The 22789-nt window shown below is 39.4% G+C and overlaps 1 protein-coding gene across 1 annotated transcript in view; it reads right to left on the reverse strand.

Moving 5' to 3' along the window:
* Positions 1–10561: 10561 nt before the first annotated feature.
* LOC121960524 (reversion-inducing cysteine-rich protein with Kazal motifs-like) overlaps positions 10562–22789 on the reverse strand; it is a 91702-nt gene continuing 79474 nt past the window's right edge. Inside the window, 1 exon segment of the mRNA XM_042510269.1 lies at positions 10562–16077. Coding sequence (XP_042366203.1) covers positions 15853–16077 — 225 coding nt within the window. The 3' untranslated portion in view covers positions 10562–15852.

The following is a 22789-nucleotide window of genomic DNA, read 5'->3' on the forward strand; positions in this document are numbered from 1 at the left end:
CTCGTAATATTTCCTCTTACCCAAAAGAAAACGAAAAATACAAAAATATTGTTGAATCCCAAAATCTCCCTAAACCTCCCTAAATTGGTTCTCTTTGCGATAAAAAAGCTTTTGAAACTGCTGATCCCTACTGCAGAAAACTGCATTCAAATGAACACCTCAGCATGGCAAGGTAAAATGTAAAATTAAATATAAAATTCCAAACACTAATAACCTTAAAACAGCAAAGCTGTCATGCAGGACTTGTTCCACTGCACCTAGAGTTTAGGATCACAATCCTAATTCCCAAACAGAGGGGAAAAAAGATGGTTTTGTTTTGTTACATGGCTCTGCTGATCTGTGTTTTTTGTTTCTGACATGACAAACAGACAGACGTGACGCAGGCAGTCCATGTCTGCCTTCGTGCTCTCAGATAAAGTGCAGCTGAGTGAAAGCCAAGGCCACTGCAGAGCTGTACATGAGCAGCTCTGTCCTCCAGCCACACACAGACTTTGACTGACCACTATTTCCTAAAAACTACCATTGTATTTACAGAGAATTGATTTTTTAAATCTTGTTCTGTAAGAAGTTGTATAACTATCAGCTCAGTGTCCTTCATGTCAGTGAGTCTGGCGCTCCAAAATCAAATGTCTGCAGTAGGGATGTAACGATTCACTCACCTCACGATTTTTAACATTTTAATACAAAATGAGATAACATAAAAATTATTTAAAAAAAGAATATACACAAAATACTGCATTTTCTCTTCTTTTCTATATAAAATTAAAGAATCCCGTTTTTTTTTCTGAGATAGGGTATGAAACACAAACTATGCAATGAATACATTTCTGGACATTCACCATGTCCCCTGCTGTTAAAAAACTAGTGACAGAGATGGCTGCTGTGGAAAAAATAGCTTTTTCCTGCGGGGAAAGCAAAGAGGGTGAGATTGAAGAACTAAGTTGGACATTTCTGACTTGTGGGTGATAAGTTGGGCACTCTCTTTGGCTCTTGTACTTGTTTGGGTGAGCGGGCTGGCAGCTTGTCACTGTGGTTTGACCCTGTAGTTTGTTTCTTTTTGGCTGTGTGGTTGTCATTAAGGAGTAATGTGCGTAGGCGGGGCTGAACGGAGCTTCTCACTATGATGCTGGCTTTGTGTAGTTCAACACCTTCTTGCAATATTTACTGACTGTTTCTGTCTTTTCTGCTATAATATCGCCTTTATTACTTTCTGACTAAAGGAAGCACAATTCCGATTTGAAACTGGAGGGTGCATCTTCTTTTTCAATATCACCTGTTGCAGAGCCCTTGCTTCAGCTTATTTATGTTGGTGAACTGTCTCTGGTCTCTTACATGACGTATGATGCTGAACTGAAATCACTGGCAACAACATAAGTTACAGCATAAAATAAACTGAGGATGTGTATATTAATCATAAAAAAATGGGACCACTCAGTGCTGTTCTCGCCATTAAAGGACACATTTTTACCACTTTTTGTTTGCACTGCACCTACAGAAACTCTCTGGACACACACAGGAATGCAGACTATAGATCTACTTTAACAGCCCAAATTAGAAAAAGAAAATCCAACTCAGTCATGCCACACTACTTCACACCTATAAAACTGGTAGGATACTGTTCAGCTGAGTCTGTAGCAGCACCCCTAGTGGCTCACCCCCCAAACTTATCCTGGTGGATATTTTCCGTAGTGCTATTCACCCTTAAGAGACCGCACATTTTATACACTATTCATTTCTTAATTTTTTCATAATTTTGGCTGTGTACGCATATGGCATACTTTTTAGTAAGATTGTGTATTTTGTTTAATCTTGGAATTTCCAGCTCAGCTCCTACAATGAGTCTAAAGCACACTGTGGAAACTAAGTTGTTACATTCAGACTGTGAAGTGCAAAAAAATGTGCAATTGGAACTCATTCAAACTGCAATTTTTTAACCCAAAGCCATCAAAGTATTATTTCTGCGTGTCATTCTGGGCTTTTGACTTGGAATTTCTCATTTTTACTATTTTCCACCTGATGATTTTACCATATTTGGCATGTGGAGAAAATACATGCTATTTCCACTAGTTGCACTGTCACAATCAATGTTGCTGCAAATCACTGACATACCTCAGGCTGTGATCATCGAAAAAACCTACCTTGGATTCAATATATTGAAATTTTTGTGTGTGTGTGTTTCATCTAATAACACAGAAGCATCATGACAAAAAACTGGTATTTAAAGGGTTAAAATTAAAAAAGTAAATCAGTGAATATTTGATACTTGAATGAACTCAATGAAAGTAAAAAATAATATTAATCTACAATATTTTTTTAAGCTCAATTTTAAAAAGAGCGTTTTGTGTGCAGAGTCCAAGTGTGTGTAACACTACAGTGGGTGCTAAGGGTTAAATAAAGTCACAATTTACCTCTCTCTCTTCTCTCTAATGAACAAGCAAAACTACTGAAATTCCCCTCAGCTGTTGTTAGTGTTGAGTAACCTTTTTCAGTGCTATTAACAGTATTTCTTTATCTTATACTGCCACTCTGTTCATATTTATCCTTTCTTATTATGTTTTTCATCAAAATCTCATGCCAATAAAGCTTTATTTACTTAAGCCTGTTTATCCAGAAGAGACTAATAACGTCAGTATAAATAGATGCTCAATTAAGTTTTTATATCTGCGAGGTTCAACATTTGGAAATCCAATCACTGGCAATTATTCATGAACGCTCACTTTTTCTTTTGCACATTAAATGTCAAATAAAGTCTCTAATGACTATTATTTTCAGTGGAGCTTTGCGCCGTCACCAGAACACTGTGACATCTTATTAGTGAGATTCACCCTCTGTCTGCTGAACACTGTGTACTCTCTAACTTGAATTTCAGCTTTGTGATGATAATGCCTAGAACTGGAGAGCTTAGAGGTTTGAGTCCAGAATACATAACTAAACTGTGTATCAGTAGCACTCCTCAGTGCAGTGACTCACCTCCTAAACGGAACATTTGATTAAAGTAAACTGAATTATACAAACGAGTCCTCTTGACGGCCAAACTCCAAGCGTTTGTGAGAGCTTTGCAGAATTTATGAAACTTCAACAAACATCCCAGAGGAAAGACGCTGCATTAATAAAACATTTGCTTAGGGTTCTCTAGATTGGCGCACAACTTAAATCCTCCTTCATATCATCAATGAAAACATTTAAAAATCATTTGGAGCAAAGGAGAAATTCCCCTGGATACTGGCCTCAATAGCACAAGTGTTTGGTTAGCCATAGGTCAATGGTAAGTTCATCAAAAAATGATGAACTTCAAACCAAACTTAAAATACTCTGAAAGACTCTGGCTGTGGAGGAGGATTCCTGCTCTGTTGAAAAACTATTTTCATTTCAAAAGTGAGATGTTAAGATTGATATCAATCTAATGTCAGGAGGCACGTTTCCATTAACCCTCAAATTATGCAAATTAAAATTGTGAATATAAAGTTCGTCTAATGGAAACAAGTCCATTTCGAAAAAAGTCCCATTGATCCCAAAAAAATGTTTTTACGCTCATGTGAGGTGCTATTCAGGCAATTAGAAAAATCCTTATTTTGCAAAACTGCAATGGACACACTTTTTTTTGGCTTTTCTAGGTCACATGATGCTATGGCTATGTGCTTGTCAGTAGGAACTGGCCCCCTCAGGCATGATGCAGCAGGAGCTGCAAGAGCTGTTATTGCATCATATAACTCTTCAAAAGTTGAGTGGATCATCCGCAAGTCTTGAATCCACAATTCCTCTGTGAAATCGTGGACTATCACCTCCCAGAAATCCCTCATACGTGGACGCTCCCACGTTTCAGAGGCTCGCCTTTCCATTATGGCTCTATAACACGCCTACATGGCCTTGGATTGTAAATAATGACGGCTAGTGTGGTGGCTGCAAAGCTGCTAGTGTTTTGAACATCCATCACCATGCTTCTTGGAATGTTATCACCAGAGAAGAAGTTGCAGAAGATCAACAGATATTTGGCATTTTGATAATAATCTGTATCTGTGTTTTATTTTAATAATCTCCGAAAGAAAGTGTCAGCACGGGAGCTTTTTTTATTCATTCATTTTTTTCATTGAAATTGTCACTTGACTTTATTAAAAAAAAAGTTGCTGGGAATGCTGTATTTGTTGTTGAAAGTTTCAGTTATAAATAAACATTTGCTAAAGACATTGAGAGAAAAGTCTCGTGTTGAAGTTAGTTAAATTTCAAATTTCGAAATATTGACAGAAAGACTTTCATTTTTGTCGTAAATGCATATTGCATATTAAGTATCAGTTATTGCTCTCATGAATTACTAATAATCGGTATCAGTAGCAGCCCTGATAAACCAATGTTGCTCTAAAGATGAGCACCCATCCAGCACAGAAAGCTATTTCAGAGTCAACAACACGTTATCTGTGATCTGGACACAACAATCAACCACCTCTCCTTGAGATTGGACATTATACTACGTGCACCATCTGACAAGTCTGACACACTTCGCCCACTGACTGTTCAGTGTGCAGGTGATGATGAGCTGGGAATTACATTTCCTGCACAGCTGCTGTCACTCAGGGCCTGTTTTAAAATGGAGATTGCTCAGCAGTCCTCAGTCTCCCAACTTGCCAAGATGCTGATTGTTGATCATCACTTCTTAACATCTGCCCCTCTGGTGAGGCGTGCACTGTCCTGCTGTTATTTTGGACATTTCTTGTGACAGAGGCAACAGCTGAGCACTCCTTCTCCAAGTTGAATCTGATCAAGACTTACCTGAGGAGCACCATGAGGCAGGAGAGTCTGAGCGAGCTGGCTATCCTGTCCACTGAACCTTGTTCATGAAGGGCAAGCATCAATGGCATGCACCGGGCTCTTTCTTGGCTAAAAGTTGAGGACAGAATATAAAGTCATCTCCTTGTCTCGTTTCAAAACATATGCACTAGGACAAAGTTTCGACTCAAAGATCTCATATATCAATAACAGACACAGTCATATCACTCAACAGGTCACGAATGACGTGCTGTACTTCCTGCACCTAGAACATGTGCTATGCAGAAAACAGATTTGTACAGGGTTTCTAACACAGTGGGACAAGTTGCCATGTTCCTTGAAAAAAACTACAAGTAAAATTAGCTTTGACAAAGGACTTTAAAAAGGAATATTTAAAGATAGGTCAGCACAATGAAGTTGGATTGTCTCATGGGACATGGCAGCTTGCACCATGGTACAGTCCTTCTTGGTTCTATTATTATTATTATTATTCGTAGTAGTATTTTTACTTCTTGTTGCTATTGTTTTGTATATTTCATCCTGTTCGTCTTTCTCTCTGGTCTTAAGTGACATCCTTCCTGAGGGAAACAGTTTCATTTCAATGCTGTCTCATTTGTATTCACTCAATCTGAATCTGTTAGTTGCTTTTGTTGCTAATGTAGATTTCACTTATTGGATGAGGTGTTTTAAGGGGAGAGGCATCATAGGGTACTGGGTGGGTCAGGGGATTTAGGTTTTGGATGAGACACACAAATTATGATTCTATTACCTTCTGTCTCTGGTATGTGATCTTGTGTATATTTGTGCATTATGTTTTATGGCAGGATCCCAGGAAGATTAGTTGTTGCCCTGGTAGCAACAAATGGGGATCCTTTCAAACAAATAAACAAAACAAATAACCGTGCCAGAGACAGGGAGTTTGACATTGAGTTCACTGTCGATGATTTTGCACAACACATGGTATGGCTACGTGATAATTTGTGGTTCAGCAGAAACAACTTTTCAGTGACAAGCTGCAATCACTTTTTGGCAAGTAAGAAATTGCATTTTATGCATTGCATTGGTGCTTTAAAGGTATTTACACTGGTATAATCTGTCAAATATATCACCATGAATGAAATCAAGTCATTCTGAGGCAGAAATAACCTTTTAGTGAAAAGATAGGAGCTGCAATCACATTCTGGCAAGTTTTTATGTGTTGTGTTTATGTATTGGCTCTTCAAAGGTATTTCAACAGGTTAAAGGAGGTAAAAAGGACTGGAGGAGTTATAATTGACTACTTTCTACTATGACTACTATGACTACTTTCAAGACTAGACTACTTTACAAATGTAAACAAGATTTTAGACATATTAAACACATACAAACAAATAGAACAACAATACTGTCTATAATCGCGTAAAAAAAACGCAGTGTATGCAACATATTGGACCGCATGGGTTCTTGCTGTTACAACTGAAACAAACCCTCACAACACTGTCTTCACAAGATTAATATTAATATTCATATAGATTTATCAAACAGACTATTCTGTTCACTCAAAATCAGCAGGATGAGACGGATGGAAGCGGCTGTTAACAGTTTGTAGCACAAACTTTCTCTCGTAACTCTGTTTTTCTACCTTCAGCCAGGTTTCTACAATGGGGGAAAATGTGGAATTAGGTCTGAATTTTAGGACCGAACAAGCAGGCGAAAGGACATCTGTCTGTCTGTACCTCCATACTGTTTCAGCACTTCAGACAGCAGAGTGTCAATAATCAGCACAGACGCAGCCAAGACTTACAATAAAAATATCTTTCTACTTTTATGCTTATTAGTCCAAAACAGCCCATAAAAAATCCACAAAGCCCTCAGCCTCCTCCTCCCTGCTTGTTTCTTCACTCTCTGTGTCTCAGGCAGTTCTATGTCCTTTTGCAACCACTGCACCATAGTCTCCACACCACTGACCTGCCAAAAAGACTTTGGCCTGCTTAGGGTCCGACTATCTGGCTAGTTTGAAGAAATTCAGTAAACATCAGCTCACGTGAGGGGCACAAACCTCCCAAACGCCACGTGCTGCCTGACCTGAGGTGCCCCCTCTCTCTTTCTCTTTCTCTCAAATTCCAATTTAAAATGTATCCTAAATGGACACACAAGAGATTTTTGTGCAACTTCAGAGAGAAATAAAGGCCAACAAGAGAGGTAATAATAAATATTACACAAAAATGTATCTACATATTGTCATAGTGACACAGGAGGTGACGGATCCAATTGGGTTGGGTTCCGATCCCAACGTGGGAGGTGCCTGAACATGTTCTGGCACGTTCCAGCACAAATGAAACCCTGACCATAACTAATGAGCCCATAGGTGTGTGCTCTTCCTAACTAAGGGCCCATTATAAAAGGCTGCACTGGGGCCCGTTGTTGCAGAACTCTGCCACTGTCGGAGAGTGAACATTCAGCTGCCAGGCTAAAGGCCTTTGTCCACAAAGTCAGTTTTTTTTTTTTTATCTGAATTTGTTGCACATTGAAAAAAAAAAACACAGCCTCACGTCATGTCAATCACAGCTGCACATTGAGTCCAAGACTTTTGACTACCATTACATTTTTCAGGACAGGTTTGATTTTTCTGCATTTTTCACATCCCTCAAAAGCTTTTAGAGAGAAGAAAATGTGGCAGCGAGTCACATGGTGACAAAAGAGGAGCGGTTGGCTGAGAATTGCTCAGAGCACAGACAGCTCACTTTTAACAGGCCAAACAGTAACATTCAGGTGGAGGAAGATGAAGAAGATGAGGACGTGGAGAGCAAAAGTGTAGAGACAGAGAGGAGGGCAGCTCAGACTCTTCACTGCAGATTTTCACAATAAAAAAAACCCAAAAAAAACCCAATCAAACACATTGGACTCAGTGTGCAAGTTTTCTGTTCATAACTTTTTTTTCGGATGACAGATTTTAAAAAAGCATCCAAAAAAATGGACTCTGAGTGTGCAAAGGCCTTAAAAGTGAGGGATGTGCAACCTTTCTTTCTCAGAATCTGAAGGCCACATGTGTTTGTATGAGCTGTATGTTACTGTTTTGATCTCCAGTGGAAACTGCCATAATATGGCGCACTGCCTCTTGATCAAAATGTCAATCAAATCAGGTTAATCTGTGATTTTTTCCCCCTTCCTCTTAATAACTTCTTTTAATGGGTTTATTGTGTCCCTTTAACATGAATGTCAAATTATTACTTTAATTATTAATATAATTATTTTTTTTCTTTAATTTCTCGCACCATGTGGTGGAGGGTGGGCGTGAGTGGATAGAGAAAAGTGGGCATAATTGTGTAGTGATCTATCTATCTCTGTGAAATCAAATAAAACACCAGAGTGGGTGCTGCTGGCATACCTGTTGCCTGTTGCCTCGGGCCTGGAGCCTGGAGCTTGGAGCCTGGAGCCTGGAGCCTGGAGCCTCAGGCCTGGAGCCTCAGGCCTGGAGCCTGGAGCCTGGAGCGGGCGGCTGTCACTCGGTCAACTCGCTCTCCGTGATCTAGCGTTGCTTCAGCACGGCATTTGCGGTCCATTTGTTGACATTAAACACATACAAGTTGACGGGGAAATGAGGAAACTCCACCGTCCGTCTTTTCTTGCAGCACTAACAAACATCTCTCCTCCAGCGGGCCTCCACACCTGATCTGAACCGTCTCCTAATCACGTCCGCACGCCTCCTTTCAGACTGCAGAAAATGTCTCGCGGCCAAGGAAAGAAGTGAAGGAGAATTCATCCGACAGAGGTGTTTGGAGAATCCGCACATCCTCACCTTAATGGTTTTTATGCAACTTTTTCTTTCTGAAGTGATGTATTTATTTTCGTTTAAAAACTTGATTTGTTGCCTTGTTGTTGTTGTTGTTGATGATGTTGATGTTATTATCTTAATTACTTCTTTCCGTGCGTTTTTACCTTGTAGTGTCATGGACGTTACACAGACAAGGCAGCTTTATTTGTAGAGCACATTTCATACATCAGGGCGATTTAAAGTGCTTTACAGAGCAATAAAATACAAAACATAATATATTTACAAGATAAGAGCAAAGAGATAAGATATTAAAGGTAAAAAATGACTAAATGACTAAAAAAAAAAAACTTTGACCACAGATAGGCTCCAACCCGGCCAGCCTGACAGCCATGCAGGACAGCCAAAAAAAGACAGCAACAGCAACAGAAATGGCAACAACAATGATAAGAGTTATTGACAAGACAGACCGTTTTAAATGTGAAATAAGGCAATGTTCACTACAGTTATCGCCACACGGCAGCACAGAGGATCTCTACAATCAGCAGTTTCAGGATTAGTCACTGACGTCTTGGAAATAAAATGTCAGCACTTCATCATTGCATCCTGTCAGACGTGTGTGAAATGTGAGTGAAGGAATTCTAGAGTTATGACCAAAAACATGTTACTAGACATTTGTGTCAAATTTGAAGAAATTCCCTGAAGGCCACTTTCGGAAATTGCGTTCTAAAGAATGAGACAAATGCAAGGTTACATTGACCATGACCTTCTACCTATGGCCACCAAAATCTAATTGGTTCATACCTGAGTCCAAGTGAACTTGCCAAATTTGAAAAAATATCCCTCAAAATTTCCTCTGTTTGTTTGGATGAACAACCCATAAAACATAATGCCTAATAAAACAAAACAACCCGACACAAACAGTTTCTTTCCCAGGCTGTCACTCTGATCAACTCTTAATGGCCAAAGAGTGTCAGAATAATCACTAATGTGGGAAAAATCACTGTGCAATGACCTCTCAGCTCGTATGATCCTTTGCACTGTTTTTAAATACCTCATGTAAACTCCCACATCGTTACAAATTTTTATCCTGTATCCAGTTTATCTCAGCATCTTTGCACTTCTTGTAACTGCACTATTACGCACATGGACTTGTATATATTAGCTAAAATTGTTTAATTAGGGCTTGTACATATGTAAATTTAAAACTATAATTTTCTGTTTTTATTTTTCTATATTTAATGTTTAATTCCTGTACATTGAGAGCAATGCTAACCAGAGTCAAATTCCTTGTTTGTGTAAGCATACTTGACCAATAAAGCTGATTTTAATTCTGATTCTGTGCAAAAGAGAGGCACCAGGTGCCGTGACCTGGATCTTCAGTTTTTATTTTTATTTTTTAAATTTTTTTATAATGCCTATTATGTTTGAGATTACACCCTCTGTATCATCCATGTTACCTGCTGGAACTCTGATAGGACTTGAAACAGTGTGTAGCAGAAACCACATTCACCCCTGATTGATTTATCATTGCTCAGAGAAAGTGCGTGCGTGCGTGTGTGTGTGTGTGTCTCGGTGGATCAAAGATGAACGTATACCTCGGTCCTGGAGCACACTTTGATTCTTTGATTTCACACCTTGTTTTTTGAAAAGTTTTGATCACTAACTTTTTGCAACAAATGCTACACCAGGACCGGTCTCAGTGTTCCTCGCCAGCTTTCAGCCCAGTCTGCAGATACATTACTGATATTGTTTGTTGATGCAGCGGAAGCCTCAACAATGAGTCTGATTAAAAAGTTAATCCCAGCTTTTGGGTTTTGAGTGGTGATGTTTGGATTTGTGAAGTTTGCGAAGAAACACACAGCAAAAACACTTTGTTGGTTGTGGTATTGTTTTTTTTTTTTATATTTCATGAATTATGCATCCTGTTCACTTCCAATTCTTTTTGTAAAAATTCACGGCACTTTTGAAAACAGAGCGATGATGAAAAGAAAAGAACACTTAGTGAGTCTTATAAACCGTAGACAATTTGGTAAAACAAATTGGACATTATATAACTGAAAAACACAGCGAGAGCAACAATGGTCCTGGTGTTATCATTTTAGAAACACTCTCAGCTGATTGGTCTGGCTCCTCCAGCCTGCCTGAGGGTTTCTACGCTCAGGACAGCTAACTGCTTTAGTTATACTCCACATCATTGCATTTACATCACAGGTCAGGAGAAATGAGCTTCCTGCTAAGAGTACTGCTCTCCTCAGCTTCCAGAGGAATGCCAATTTGGCTGTATAACAGGACAAAAAATCATAATACATGAACAGTTTAACACTTTGTGATCAGATTTGTCATTGCGGAAATAGGAGCTGGAAAAATATGTAGCTTAGCTTGGCATAAAGACTGCTGTTAGGGGAAACACTTAGTCTGGATGTGTTTAAAGTTCACAAGTACACCCAACAATTTCTTCTAAAGCTGGCCTGTTTTCATGTTTTCAAATACTCTAAGGTTGTCCCCCCTTGGTGTGTGAGATCGACCCTATAGGCACCTTTTCGTTTTTATGAGACACACCAGGCTTTTTACTTACTCCAGTGTAAATCCATTTGCAGCAATACTTGACACTGAAAGCAAGTGTCGTAGTAGTGGGAGGGAGGGAGGTGAATCAAACAAAACAAGACTTCATCCAGCAGATCACCGTTTGTGTCCCATGTGAAACCAAATGTCAATGTTGTTTTAACTTTACCTTATTTCACTTATGCACTGTATAAAACCAAAAGCCAATGTTTTAAAAAAACAACACACAATTTACACACAGTCATTGTGCGCCAATATCACTCACGTGACAAATTTATGTCATATTATGTTAGTTAACATATTTTAACCCACAGCATGGTCTTTTTTCTAAACCTAACCTGAGAAAATGACCATGTTTACGCAAGTATTTTAAACTCAGGTATATCCGTTAAAAATACTCTTTCTTTCCCACTGCCAGTAGAGCAGAGCTGTGTTAACGGGCACCCTGCGGAACAGGTTAGGAAACAGAAAGCAGCATGGAGGTCTGTGAAAACTTTATGGTGGTTGCTTCTTTTTCTATATCTCGAACTGACTCAGTCTGTTTTTTTTGTTTTTTTTTTTTTAACTTAGTGCAGACTAATTTGGATCAACGTTTGAACATGTTCACCTGGTGTTGTATTTTCTTCAATGCTGATCAGAGCCTGAGGCAATAAATAACAGTGACTCAGAGTCATTTGATGTGGGTGTTTTTTTACAAAGCCATACATCAGCGTTTTTTTTTTGGTTTTTTTTGGTGCAGTGGAAAAGCAAATATTTTAATTTATCTTAAACTTAACCATGACTGCTTCACAACATTAACCATGTAAATGTGTTTCAGCTGTACATCACATAGATATGCTAAAGGGTGCCATGTGCATCGCTATGAGACAAAGTGGTGTGACAAAGCCTCAGTATTTGGGGACCTGGGAAATAGAACAGGTTGCTAAGGCTCAATGATTGTCTGTTAAGCACCTCCCTGGAATCTTTGTCCAATCACAGTATGCAACACCCAGCATTTGATAGAATTGGGAGGGTTTGAACAATGTATTGTTAGAAAAAAAATAAATTTTAGCGTAAAAACTATTATGTGATACAGTGTTTTTTTTGTCTCAGGATTCACCAACAGTTGAGAGAGCTGACTTTTTACCTGGAACATGTAGCTTCAGCTTGTATTTTTAAGTCAGTACAGAGTACTTCATCATCAGATATGTAGCCATCTAATGCTATTCAGGATCATTTTGCTGGATTGTCATCTTCATATAAGTTAGTCTGAGAAATTAAAAAAAAAAAGTTTGGTAATCAACTGATGGAGCTAATGCTAACATTAGCACATGAAGAACTACTGTTTGTCTTAATCCAACAAGTATACTCCCTAAAACTTCCCATTGTCTTTTTTTTTTTTGCATTTCTCTTTTTCGGTGAATGAAATGTTAGTTAGTCAGCTTTAGAAGTGTTTTCATGGCTACATTTAACTTTGGACAGGCTAACTCTTCCCCCTGCTTTCAGTGTTCAAGCTAAGCTAAGCTAAGCTAAGCTAACCAGACATCATGTCTGTACTTTTTCCCAAAATGCTTAACTATTCTTTAATCTGAGAAACTGTAGCAGGAAACAATTAGTCTTTATAACTTTTAAGTTTTGAATGTGTGAACTCTTTTTTTTCTAATGTGGCAATAAATCAAATTAAACACTGAAGACAAGTAACCAAGTTCCTGGTGGCTCCAGAGGACACAAACATAACAACCATATTTATATTAAAAATAATAATAATACAAATAATAATATTTGGAGGAGCCGTGGTGAGGGTTCTCCGCTACAGAGCTGCCTAGCACAGTAATACTGTTAGAGACGGGGACACATTGTGCTGTACAGGCAGAGAGACAAACACACAGAGACGGGACAACACACACACTGTAGTACATTCTGGAGTAAAAACACTTCATAATTGTCATCATGCAATAAAGAATAACAGCTACTTGCTTAAAAAAAAAACATGGCACATAAGCGATCATTATCTCAATCCAGATACACATCAAATATAGAGACACTTCTTAACAAATATAAAGTTATTGCATTTTCATTATTACTTCATATAAGACACTATATGCAAGGCATACTGTGGAAATCTTCCCTACCCAAAATGGATTGTGGGTAGTGACTATGTGATTGTCCTTTTGTTATTACATGGCTTCTAGTTCATATGTACAGACAGGAAGCATCCCTTTAATGCCTTTCAGAGCTACTGGCCTCACACAAAGGGAGGGGTGGTCAGGGCTTTTCTGCTGGGGGACGTCCTGGTAACACTTTATTAACAGCGGCTCCTCAAACTTCACTTCAGCTGTTTCAACAAATGTGAAGGAATACAATGATTTGGCATGTTGTGGCCCACTAAAGAGACATTACCCAATTTGCTAATAATTTATTGGTCCAATAAATGATGTTGTTGGGGTTATCGCTGCTTAGTCTTGGAGACTAAGCAAGAACTACTCACATAGTCCATGTCTGTGAAAACATGGATGCTTCACACACTTCTTCAGTAAGCGGTTAATCCATTCATTCAACACAGTTTCAAGGAGGACACCAAAGATTAGTGTTCCCAATTTAGTGTCTGATCAAATGTCTCTCATTCTGTTACTGACTTATGATGTTGGGTAATGGCCAGAAAAGTGATTTTGCATACCGTTATGATTTACCAGTTGACCTTTGACTTCCTTGCTATAAAAGTCAGAATTTAATCATTATATCCAATTAGATATTTGTGTGAAATTTGAGTGTAGAATTCTCGATTTATGGCCAAAAACATGGTTTGTAAGGTCACCCTGACACTGACCTTTGACCAATGAACAACCCAAAAACATAATGCCTCCAGCCTCAGCTGACTCCAGCATGGTGGCATAAAAACTATATGAGGATGCTGGCGTTTATCAAACAATGAGGATCCAAAAAATTTCATGGTAAAATGGGTTATGGAAATTTCAGAATCCAATTCAAGGGACTAAAAGTCAGGATATCTCATGTTGACCATTAAAAGCTTTTGCAAGTCCTCTGACTTCATGAAAATGCAACAATGAACTGGCAAAGTATTCCTTCAATTACAAATCAACTGCTCAGCATTCTTGTCGACCATTTGCCAAAGCACACAATCAAATTTTAAATTGTTTCCTCCAGACAGCGATTGGTTTCAGTTCATTTCACAACGCTGTAATAACAACTTGTAGAACTGCAAAGTGTGAGATGGGTCATCCATCACAATGAACCCTCTGATTTCTGTCTTAGAGCTAAATTATCATGTCATGCCGCTGTAAGCATGGACTAAAACTCAATCTTTTTCATGCAAAAAATATTTTAATTTGACTACTGGATGTAAATTTTTGACAACAAGGCACTGTGCATTACTACTTTTGAAGCATCACTGAATGCACAGCCTCTCAAACCAAAGTTATGCCCTTGCTAACATGGCTGTGAAACAAGCTAAAAAGTAGGAAATCTATTATGTTACACTTTGGAAAACGCTTAGCAGAAGTACTCACAACTTGAGTTATCAGGCGACACTGGTACGGACATTAGCTGCTCTTTTATGATAGAATTAATTGTTACTCCTTTTTCTTTTTCTGTGACACATTATTGTCATTGTAAATATTACATCATGTTTTGATTTTTGTTTTTCATGCACTGGGAGTGTACTTATAATGTATGAATGATAGTTCATGAATAGAAAATCAGATAAAGTGTTACCAGGAGAAAAGCCTCATGTCGTCAGGTAAAACTGACATCTAACCAATAACACCCCTGACCACAGCTTCAGCTCTGATCTGCCTCACTGCGCTGCTGCGTGAAACAGAACACAAGCAGGCCTCCCTTAATATTTCAACATTTCTGATTGACTTTCTGTAACTTTGTTTGGTCAGTACTTGGAACCGACTTTGGAGGCTGGATTCGTTTCGTCTGAGCTGGCTCAGTCCATGAGCATGGCACTAATACTGCTGAGGTTAGAGGTTCAAAGACGAGGTCCATATACACCTCACATGTATATACAGTACACTGGGGTACAGACTGTGCATTCTCGTAACCGGAGGCTTGAAGAGTATCACTGGAATCAGACTCCATCTAATAGTTGGTTTACACTGAAGTCTGGACTGAGTGACACCAATCTGTGTGTGTGTGTGTGTAAAAGTGTGTGTGGCTGAGGGAATTTTGGGTAATTTGTTAGACAGATGTGCTGCCAGACGGGGATGTTTTGTCCTCGTCTGTCTCCGAAATTCAATCAGACACACACACATGCACAAACACACACACTCACACATAAACCCACACACAAAGCCTCAACGCAAGACAGAGTGAGTCATGAAATTTACATCCCACTTGACAGCTTCGAGAGGAGAGCTTGCTGCTGGGACTAATGGATAAACACTGCTGGTATGAAGTCAAATGCTTCTTAAAGGTCACACACACACACACATGCACGCGCACGTACACACACACACACACACACACACACACACACACACACACACACTTAAGCACACTTCACTGGAGGGAGACCCAGTGACTAACTCTTCCACTGAATAACACTGTTGATACAAAAGCTTTTCAAAATAATAGCTTTTCCACCGCCTTGATTGTTTGGCACGCAGGTGAGTCAATAGGAATGATTGTCGAAAAAGGCGTCACCACCGCTTCTTCCTTCGCCACTGAATACACTCACCTCATAACATCCCCATCATCCTGGGAAGAGGGGCAGAAGGTGGGGGGTACTTTGGAACACTCAAAAGTTAGTGAGAGAGGCTAGATAGGGATAATTAGACCTGGTGGAGGGCAGTAGGGGCTGCAGTGATGAGGAGGCCCAGGAGGAGGCACAGCCCTGGTGACAGAGGTGAAGGCAGAGCGCCCCCAGATGAGCGGATGGAGGAGGTCTTGATCTCGGACATGAGGAAGGCAGAAAGGGGGACGTGGGAGACAAGCGTAGGGCTGGCATAGTTGATGAGGGAATCGATCTTCTCGGCCTCCTTACTGCAGGCTTCGATCTGGAAAATACAAGAGAGCACGCTCAACACTCTGATTTCCCAACTCCTCCATCTGAGTCAGCATGGGAGCACTGCCAGCATCTCACTGTATCGATCTGTTTTTATTAGTTTTTAAATGCACTTTGCTTTTATGACAGACTGGATGTCAGCAAATCACTGTCATTCACCTGTTATCATGTGTATGAATTAGTCCAGTTACATGTTAGATGTAGTGTGTTTTACAGGATGTCCACACCGGACGAGGGTCAAATACCAATCCTGTGTTTGCACAGAATTCTTGCCAAAATCTGCTCCTGAAAAAGAAGAACCTGGGGATATGGGTTGTATTGTATATTTTTCATATAGTATACTTTTACACAGGAACTGTTCACAGTGCAGCTCCTTCAGCAGAGGAAATTACTGGTATTGTACATTTCCGCAAACCACAGATATGTTATATTTGCACATTTCATATGCATGATACATTGACTGCAAAAAATAATGCATATAGCTACTGTGTTGTCAGCCATTGGTTTGTGGACTTGTGTTTCAATGTGTTCTCATCCAAAGTCCTCACATTTTGCCACTTTGCTATGCAACCAACGCTGGGACGTCAATATATGCATGTTAACAAATGGTTAGGAATTGGCAAAAGATGCACATGGTAAGGTGTAGAAAAAAATGTCACATTCAGGCCATGTTTAGACGAGAACTGTCCTACTCTAAACGTAAAAGACTTTCCTTCGCATTTCAATTAAAATTAAAAAAAAAGGCATCTGTATGGCTATGCAAAAAACAAGCCGAGAAGGCTTTAGTATGCACACCAGGCCAGTGGTTGGTGGTGTAACTTTGTATTTACACACTGTAGAACAACACCACGTACCAACATAAGGCACATGCATAAAGTGCAGCCGTGATGGCATCTTTCTCACAGGATCCGTGCATTGCCAGTTCACATGGCCACAGAAGGTGTTGCACATTTAAAAGATTACACTTTAGACCCTGTTGTTATGTGAATTACAGGCCAAACCGCAACAAAAGTTTCAGATTTCGTGCAAGAGCCTTTGTCATGTAAACGGCCTCTCAGACTCCTGCATGAAAGTCCAGGGATTTTTGGATCAATTTACTACCCCTCCTTCTTGCCCGCCCTAAAGGGATTTTTGTCCAGCTGTGTATATGCAGATGCGACAGGTTCTGTCCTGCTACATTCTCAACTGATTCCCCCCTCATCGTATCATTCTGCTGCGGCAAGTGCCATCCAGCGCCCTTTAAGAGAGAGTCGCGTCATCTCTATTTACTCCAATGGATCGTTATTTCACAGCAGAACTTGGAGGAACGTGGAGCAACAAAACAGTTCCTGGAAGTAGCATTAATTGCTTGTGGTGCAGTGGAGTTGCAGCAGAGGAGACCATTTGTGATTGGCTTTAACAGGGTAAGACGTCTAAAGAATTGTTTTTTATATTATCAGCATATCTTAGCTAAATTAACATGTGCATTAAAGCATGATATTGAATTATCTGCTGCTAAATTAATAGATTTCCGTAATAACAGACATGCTAACAGAGCATCTTGAGACATCTAAACAGAACATAAAAAAACATAACTGTAAACAGAAATGTAATTTAAGGGTGAATGTTTATAGCTTTGTGATTCTGTTGACTCCGTTTGTCTTTATTATGTTTCAGCTCAGCTGATTTTCCATTGATGGCAAAGGGAGGGAAGCTGAAAGACCTGAATGAGATCACAGTCATTTATAAAAATGAAACAAACTAGGCTTAATGGGGAATTATTCTAAATACTGAAATTGTTACACTACTGTATTATATTATTAATCATGCTGTACATATATTTTTTATGGTGTTATTATGTAATCTTGTTATTGTATATTGGTGACTTACAATAGGAGTACTGGGTGCTGGAGGAACTATTTCAAGGCGAGTTATGAAAACACAGATGCCTTTAGTTTAAAAGCAGTTCAATAACATAGAAATACAGTTGAAGGCAATATTACACAGCCTGATGAAGGCTCTCCTCTGAAGCACAAATCTGACTAATTCATGCATTCACATGCGGTGGTTTACACTTTGTATTAAAATCACTCTCTTATGTTAACAGTAGTGTGACGACATAGAACAATGAAGTAGCCTAGACCTTTTTAAACAAATGAAAAAGCTTGGACACAGGGATGGGCAGGTTGACCAAGGATCAGGATCAAAGTCTGATAAATTAATAAAAATGGACCAATATTTGTAGGCCTATGACACACTAAAGACAAATGCTGAGGTTAGCACAGCAAAAGCTAATTTCCAAGTGAGTAATTCACTATGATAAGCGCAAACTTAACACAACTAACAAAGTTCCATAACTGAAGTTGGGGAACAAACACGCCTCATCTCCCGAAGCGCTTTCCCACCCAGGCCTATAAAGGTATGTCTAACCCTCTCTCCTGTGTAGCTCTTTTGCTGAAAGAGGGAAAAGAGCTACACAGGATTCAATGGAGTCTGGAGACTCCCTGCAATGAGACAGCACCCTCATCCTGAGTATCAGCTTCCTGTCCTCTGCAAGCCTTTCCTTGTTTCTTATTTTTATTAAACCATAAACAAGGCTTCCCAATGGTGTGGTCTTTGTTTGGGTAAAATGCTCTAATGCAGTATATATATATATGTATGTATGTATATATATATATATATATAATAAATATACTTTATTTTTGTAATTTAATCTTATTTAGCTTTTTTCTGTTGCCTCTGACTCTTGAGCTGCTGAAATATGGGAATCCCTCAAGTGTGAGATTAATTAGTCAAATCTAACCATAGCTGTTAAATTTATTTTTCAAATATTAGCACGTTTTACTTTAAAAAACAATATAATAATGAAACTACATAGAATGCGCTCCGTGTATATAATAAATCAATGCAGTTATTGGCTGCTATTTAGTGAATATCAGAGTTTTGTCTCTCCGTATAATGTATTCAAACAGCCTGCCACAGACTTCCGGGAACTATTTGAAGCCTCCGTGAGTCACGTGACACCTGAGCATTTTGAACATCCGTTGTTATATTCTGTTTAGTCTAGTGCACTAGTGCCATCGAGCTATCTGGTACTGGTCATAAGTCCTTGAAAGGTGGCTTATGGCACCAAAATCAATGCAAAAGGTGCAGTATTTGACAACTTATGAATGAGAATGGACTGAGATTTACTTTGTTTTGGAGCCAGCCTGAAGTAGCCACTTGGCATTTTATCAATGTTCCTAAAGTGACATAGTACATGAGTTGAATTTGTCATGTGTGGGCTGAGGGGATGGTGGATGGTGTTTTACCAACGCAAGGTGCCTGCCAAGCTGCAGACCACTTTTGAAGACCAACAAATAACAAAATGCATTCTAGGATACTGTGTTACCCACACAAGTCAGCTCCTATAGTATTCTTGATAAACCAGTCGGGGTGAGATCACTGCTGTTGTGGACTGTGCTTGGCTGGATGTGGATGTAGAGCTGGAACAGTAGTTGGCTGTGACTGATGACTGAATACAGAATTTAAACTGGGAGAACTTTGGTGAATGAATGGAAAGCCATTCTATGCTTCATCATTCAGTTTCAAGGTTGGTGGCTGTACTTTGCCAAAAAAGCTTTGTTTGAGGAGCATACAGGTGCACAGTGTTCAGATGTGATTAGAATTGTTGAAAGTTCTGGCACTGCTGCCGTCAACCTGGGGATGAATATTACTTTACTGTACAATCAAGTTGAAGATGCTGTTGCCTAGTAACAGCTAAAATTGCTAATAAGCTTCCCTTACACACTGAGACTTGCTTGTTTTCTGTTTTTTCATCTTCATCCTTGTCTTTTTACTTCGGTTGCCCTTTTTTTTTTTTAATTACAATGCCATTCATTTACCTCTCATCCTTTATGATATATAAAATCTAGTTTATTGTGGTTGTGGTACAAGAGCTAATGAAGTTTCAATCAAGTATTGATATTGTTTTTCAAAAACTCCATGTGTCTGTTTTCCTGCACACCTTCTTCTCTCTAGGTCTTTTCTTTTTAGTCCAATTGTGCTCCTGCTCAGCTGCAAGTTTTTGGAATTTCTCAAAGCATAAATGATGCATTGTACAACTGTTAGTTCTACAAGTTGGGCTCATTATTGCTGTGGCCTTGAGAGAGTGAAGCAAGAGTACTGCAGGTGAAAACTGAAGGTGTAAAAAAATGGCTGGTGAAGAGTGCAGAGATGTTGTTTCTTGTTTCATCCTAACCCGTAAAATAAAATATAGCCCTAGAAAACACATTGTACCAGACTATTTGAAAAACTTTGGTATTCAGGCAGTATATACACAGCAAGTAGCAAACCTGTAGAGGCACAAACAATCTAAACCCACTCAAACAAGGAGCAGCTCCTCTATTATATGCTGTGTTTATTCCCAAAGTGTTTTCAGCTACATTACCACACTGATTAAGGCAAAGTAGCTGAAAACATCTGGGGGGAATAAACCTAACATATGGTAGGAGTGTTGTTTACACAAAGCATTAAGCACATACATCAGCCCCTTCCATTTCTATCAGCCTTTATTTATAATTAAACAGTAATGCATGTTCCATGTAATATACGTTCAACCCACCCCTGGTATAGACATGAAATATGCAAATATATATCCATCTAGATAAGGAAAGCACATTTGTGATTAAAAAAAGAATGCTTATTTTTTGTTGGGTGTGAATGCAAAGTGATTCACAACAGTATTTAGGTCATGTATCCAGACACAGATTATATGTTAATCCCAGGTGCAAATGGGGCCTAAAGTCAAACTGGAATTGAAAAGCCCTGTGATCTGGTGATCTGTCCGGGTGTACCCAGCCTCTCGCTGGGAAAGGCTCCAGCCCCACCACGACCTTTAAGAGGACCAACGGTTACGGACAATGAATGAATGAGACATATTATGCTAATTTTTCAACAAGTTCTCATCCCAAGTCATCACATATTGCCACTGCGTCAATGCATCTGCACATTACACCCTAGGTATCCTTCTATGTCTGCTATTTATGTTCTGGTTTGCCGTTACTGTGATGTAAACAAAAGCACATGGTGGGATCACACTGCATGTGGTTCTTCAGGCATTCAAAGCACATGGCAACTGAAACCAGGAGGTCAACAAAAGCTCATGCTCAGGATTACATAACAAGGGCAGGGATGGATAAGATTAGGCAAAAGAGGCACATGGTTAGGTGTACAAAAACACCTTTAGGCAGGAAGTGAACACCAGACTCCAGCATAAAAGTCTGGGTTTGTTGGATCCATCCACTGCGCCTCCCGCTTACCCTTTATGGACCTTTATGATCCTTATATCATGTTTTTACTGGCAGTGTTTCAACCTGATGGCGCATAACAGTGTATCAAATGGACATGACAGGGTCCGTCCGGTTTCGACTCACACTGCCCGAATCATGCTGATGCTGCAGGTGCTGTCCGGTGGCGATTCATACAGATGCAAAAGGTGGCTTTCGGCATCAGAATCTCATGCCAGAATAACTACAAAAGCAGCTGTATTTGACAGCTTCAGAATGAGAACAGGCTGCATGGTCACTGCTTTAAAACTGGAGTGCATGACTTTTACTTACAAAACAACATCCAAATGACACACACACCAAATGAGTTTACATAATTCTGATTAAGCCTATCGATAGCTGGTAAAGCTATCTGCTACCACTTTTTCACCAAGTTAGGTTTGGTTCTTAAACTAGTTCTCTTCATGATTCCTTGGTGCTGTTGGTGCAAAACTGCTAACAAATGTCAAATGTTTAGGACTCATTACTGGGTTCTCTATAAGTTCATCCTTCACTCCAAGTCCATTTGCAGAAATTCTTTTAAGGTGTCCTTAAAGATATTGCATTAATTACAGTGAGATGCATGGACGAAAAGCCCAAATTCATAATGCCTGGCTTGCGCCATCGCAGAGGCATATAAACACTGTTTAATTTACACAAAGAATGGTAAACCGAGGTGAACGTTAAGATAGTTTTCGACCTAATGCTTAGCCAGCAGTATTGAGTCCATGTGAACACCGCCCTAAAATGTATGTAACATTGGGCCTCAATAAAACGTAAATGGATGAGTTATAAAAAACATTCACATTAGCTATAGAGACAAAACATGTTTTTTTTCTACCTCTTTTCAACAACACTTTCCCCTTCAGAAACACTGTAGCTATAATGTCAATGCTTCTTGCTTTTATTCAGTGGAATAGAAAGACCTTGAGCTAAAAAAAGACTGCAGCACCAACAAACACTGAAAAATCTGTGCCGTCATACCGGCACCTTCCTCCCACAGGCCCCGATGTCTCCTGTGACCATCAATAGCTATACTAAATGTGTTCACGATTTCCTTAGAAATGAATGACTAATGTAATCTTGGCGAAACTTTCCCTCTGCAAGAACGTCGCAGGAATTATGCATTCTGCTGTTGTTTCTGCTGCCTAGAAGTGATGATGTCGATCTTTTCCAGGGGAAGTTATGTTATACAGAAAAGTATCAAGGCAGTCAGGCTGAACTGATGCAGTCTGGTATTTACTTTATTCAAGCTGAACTTTGAAACACTATTGTGTAAATAGACTGAGAACTATTCTCATCATTCTCTCGACTCAAAGAGGTGCCAGTACACAGTAAAAATTCAAGGTTAATGTGAAAATTGCTGTTCTATTCTCTGGCTTCATGTCTTTCTTTGTTACTCTCCTCCTTTCCCTCCTT

Source organism: Plectropomus leopardus, chromosome 21 (genome assembly GCF_008729295.1).
Source record: "Plectropomus leopardus isolate mb chromosome 21, YSFRI_Pleo_2.0, whole genome shotgun sequence".
In the NCBI taxonomy this organism is placed as follows: domain Eukaryota; kingdom Metazoa; phylum Chordata; class Actinopteri; order Perciformes; family Serranidae; genus Plectropomus; species Plectropomus leopardus.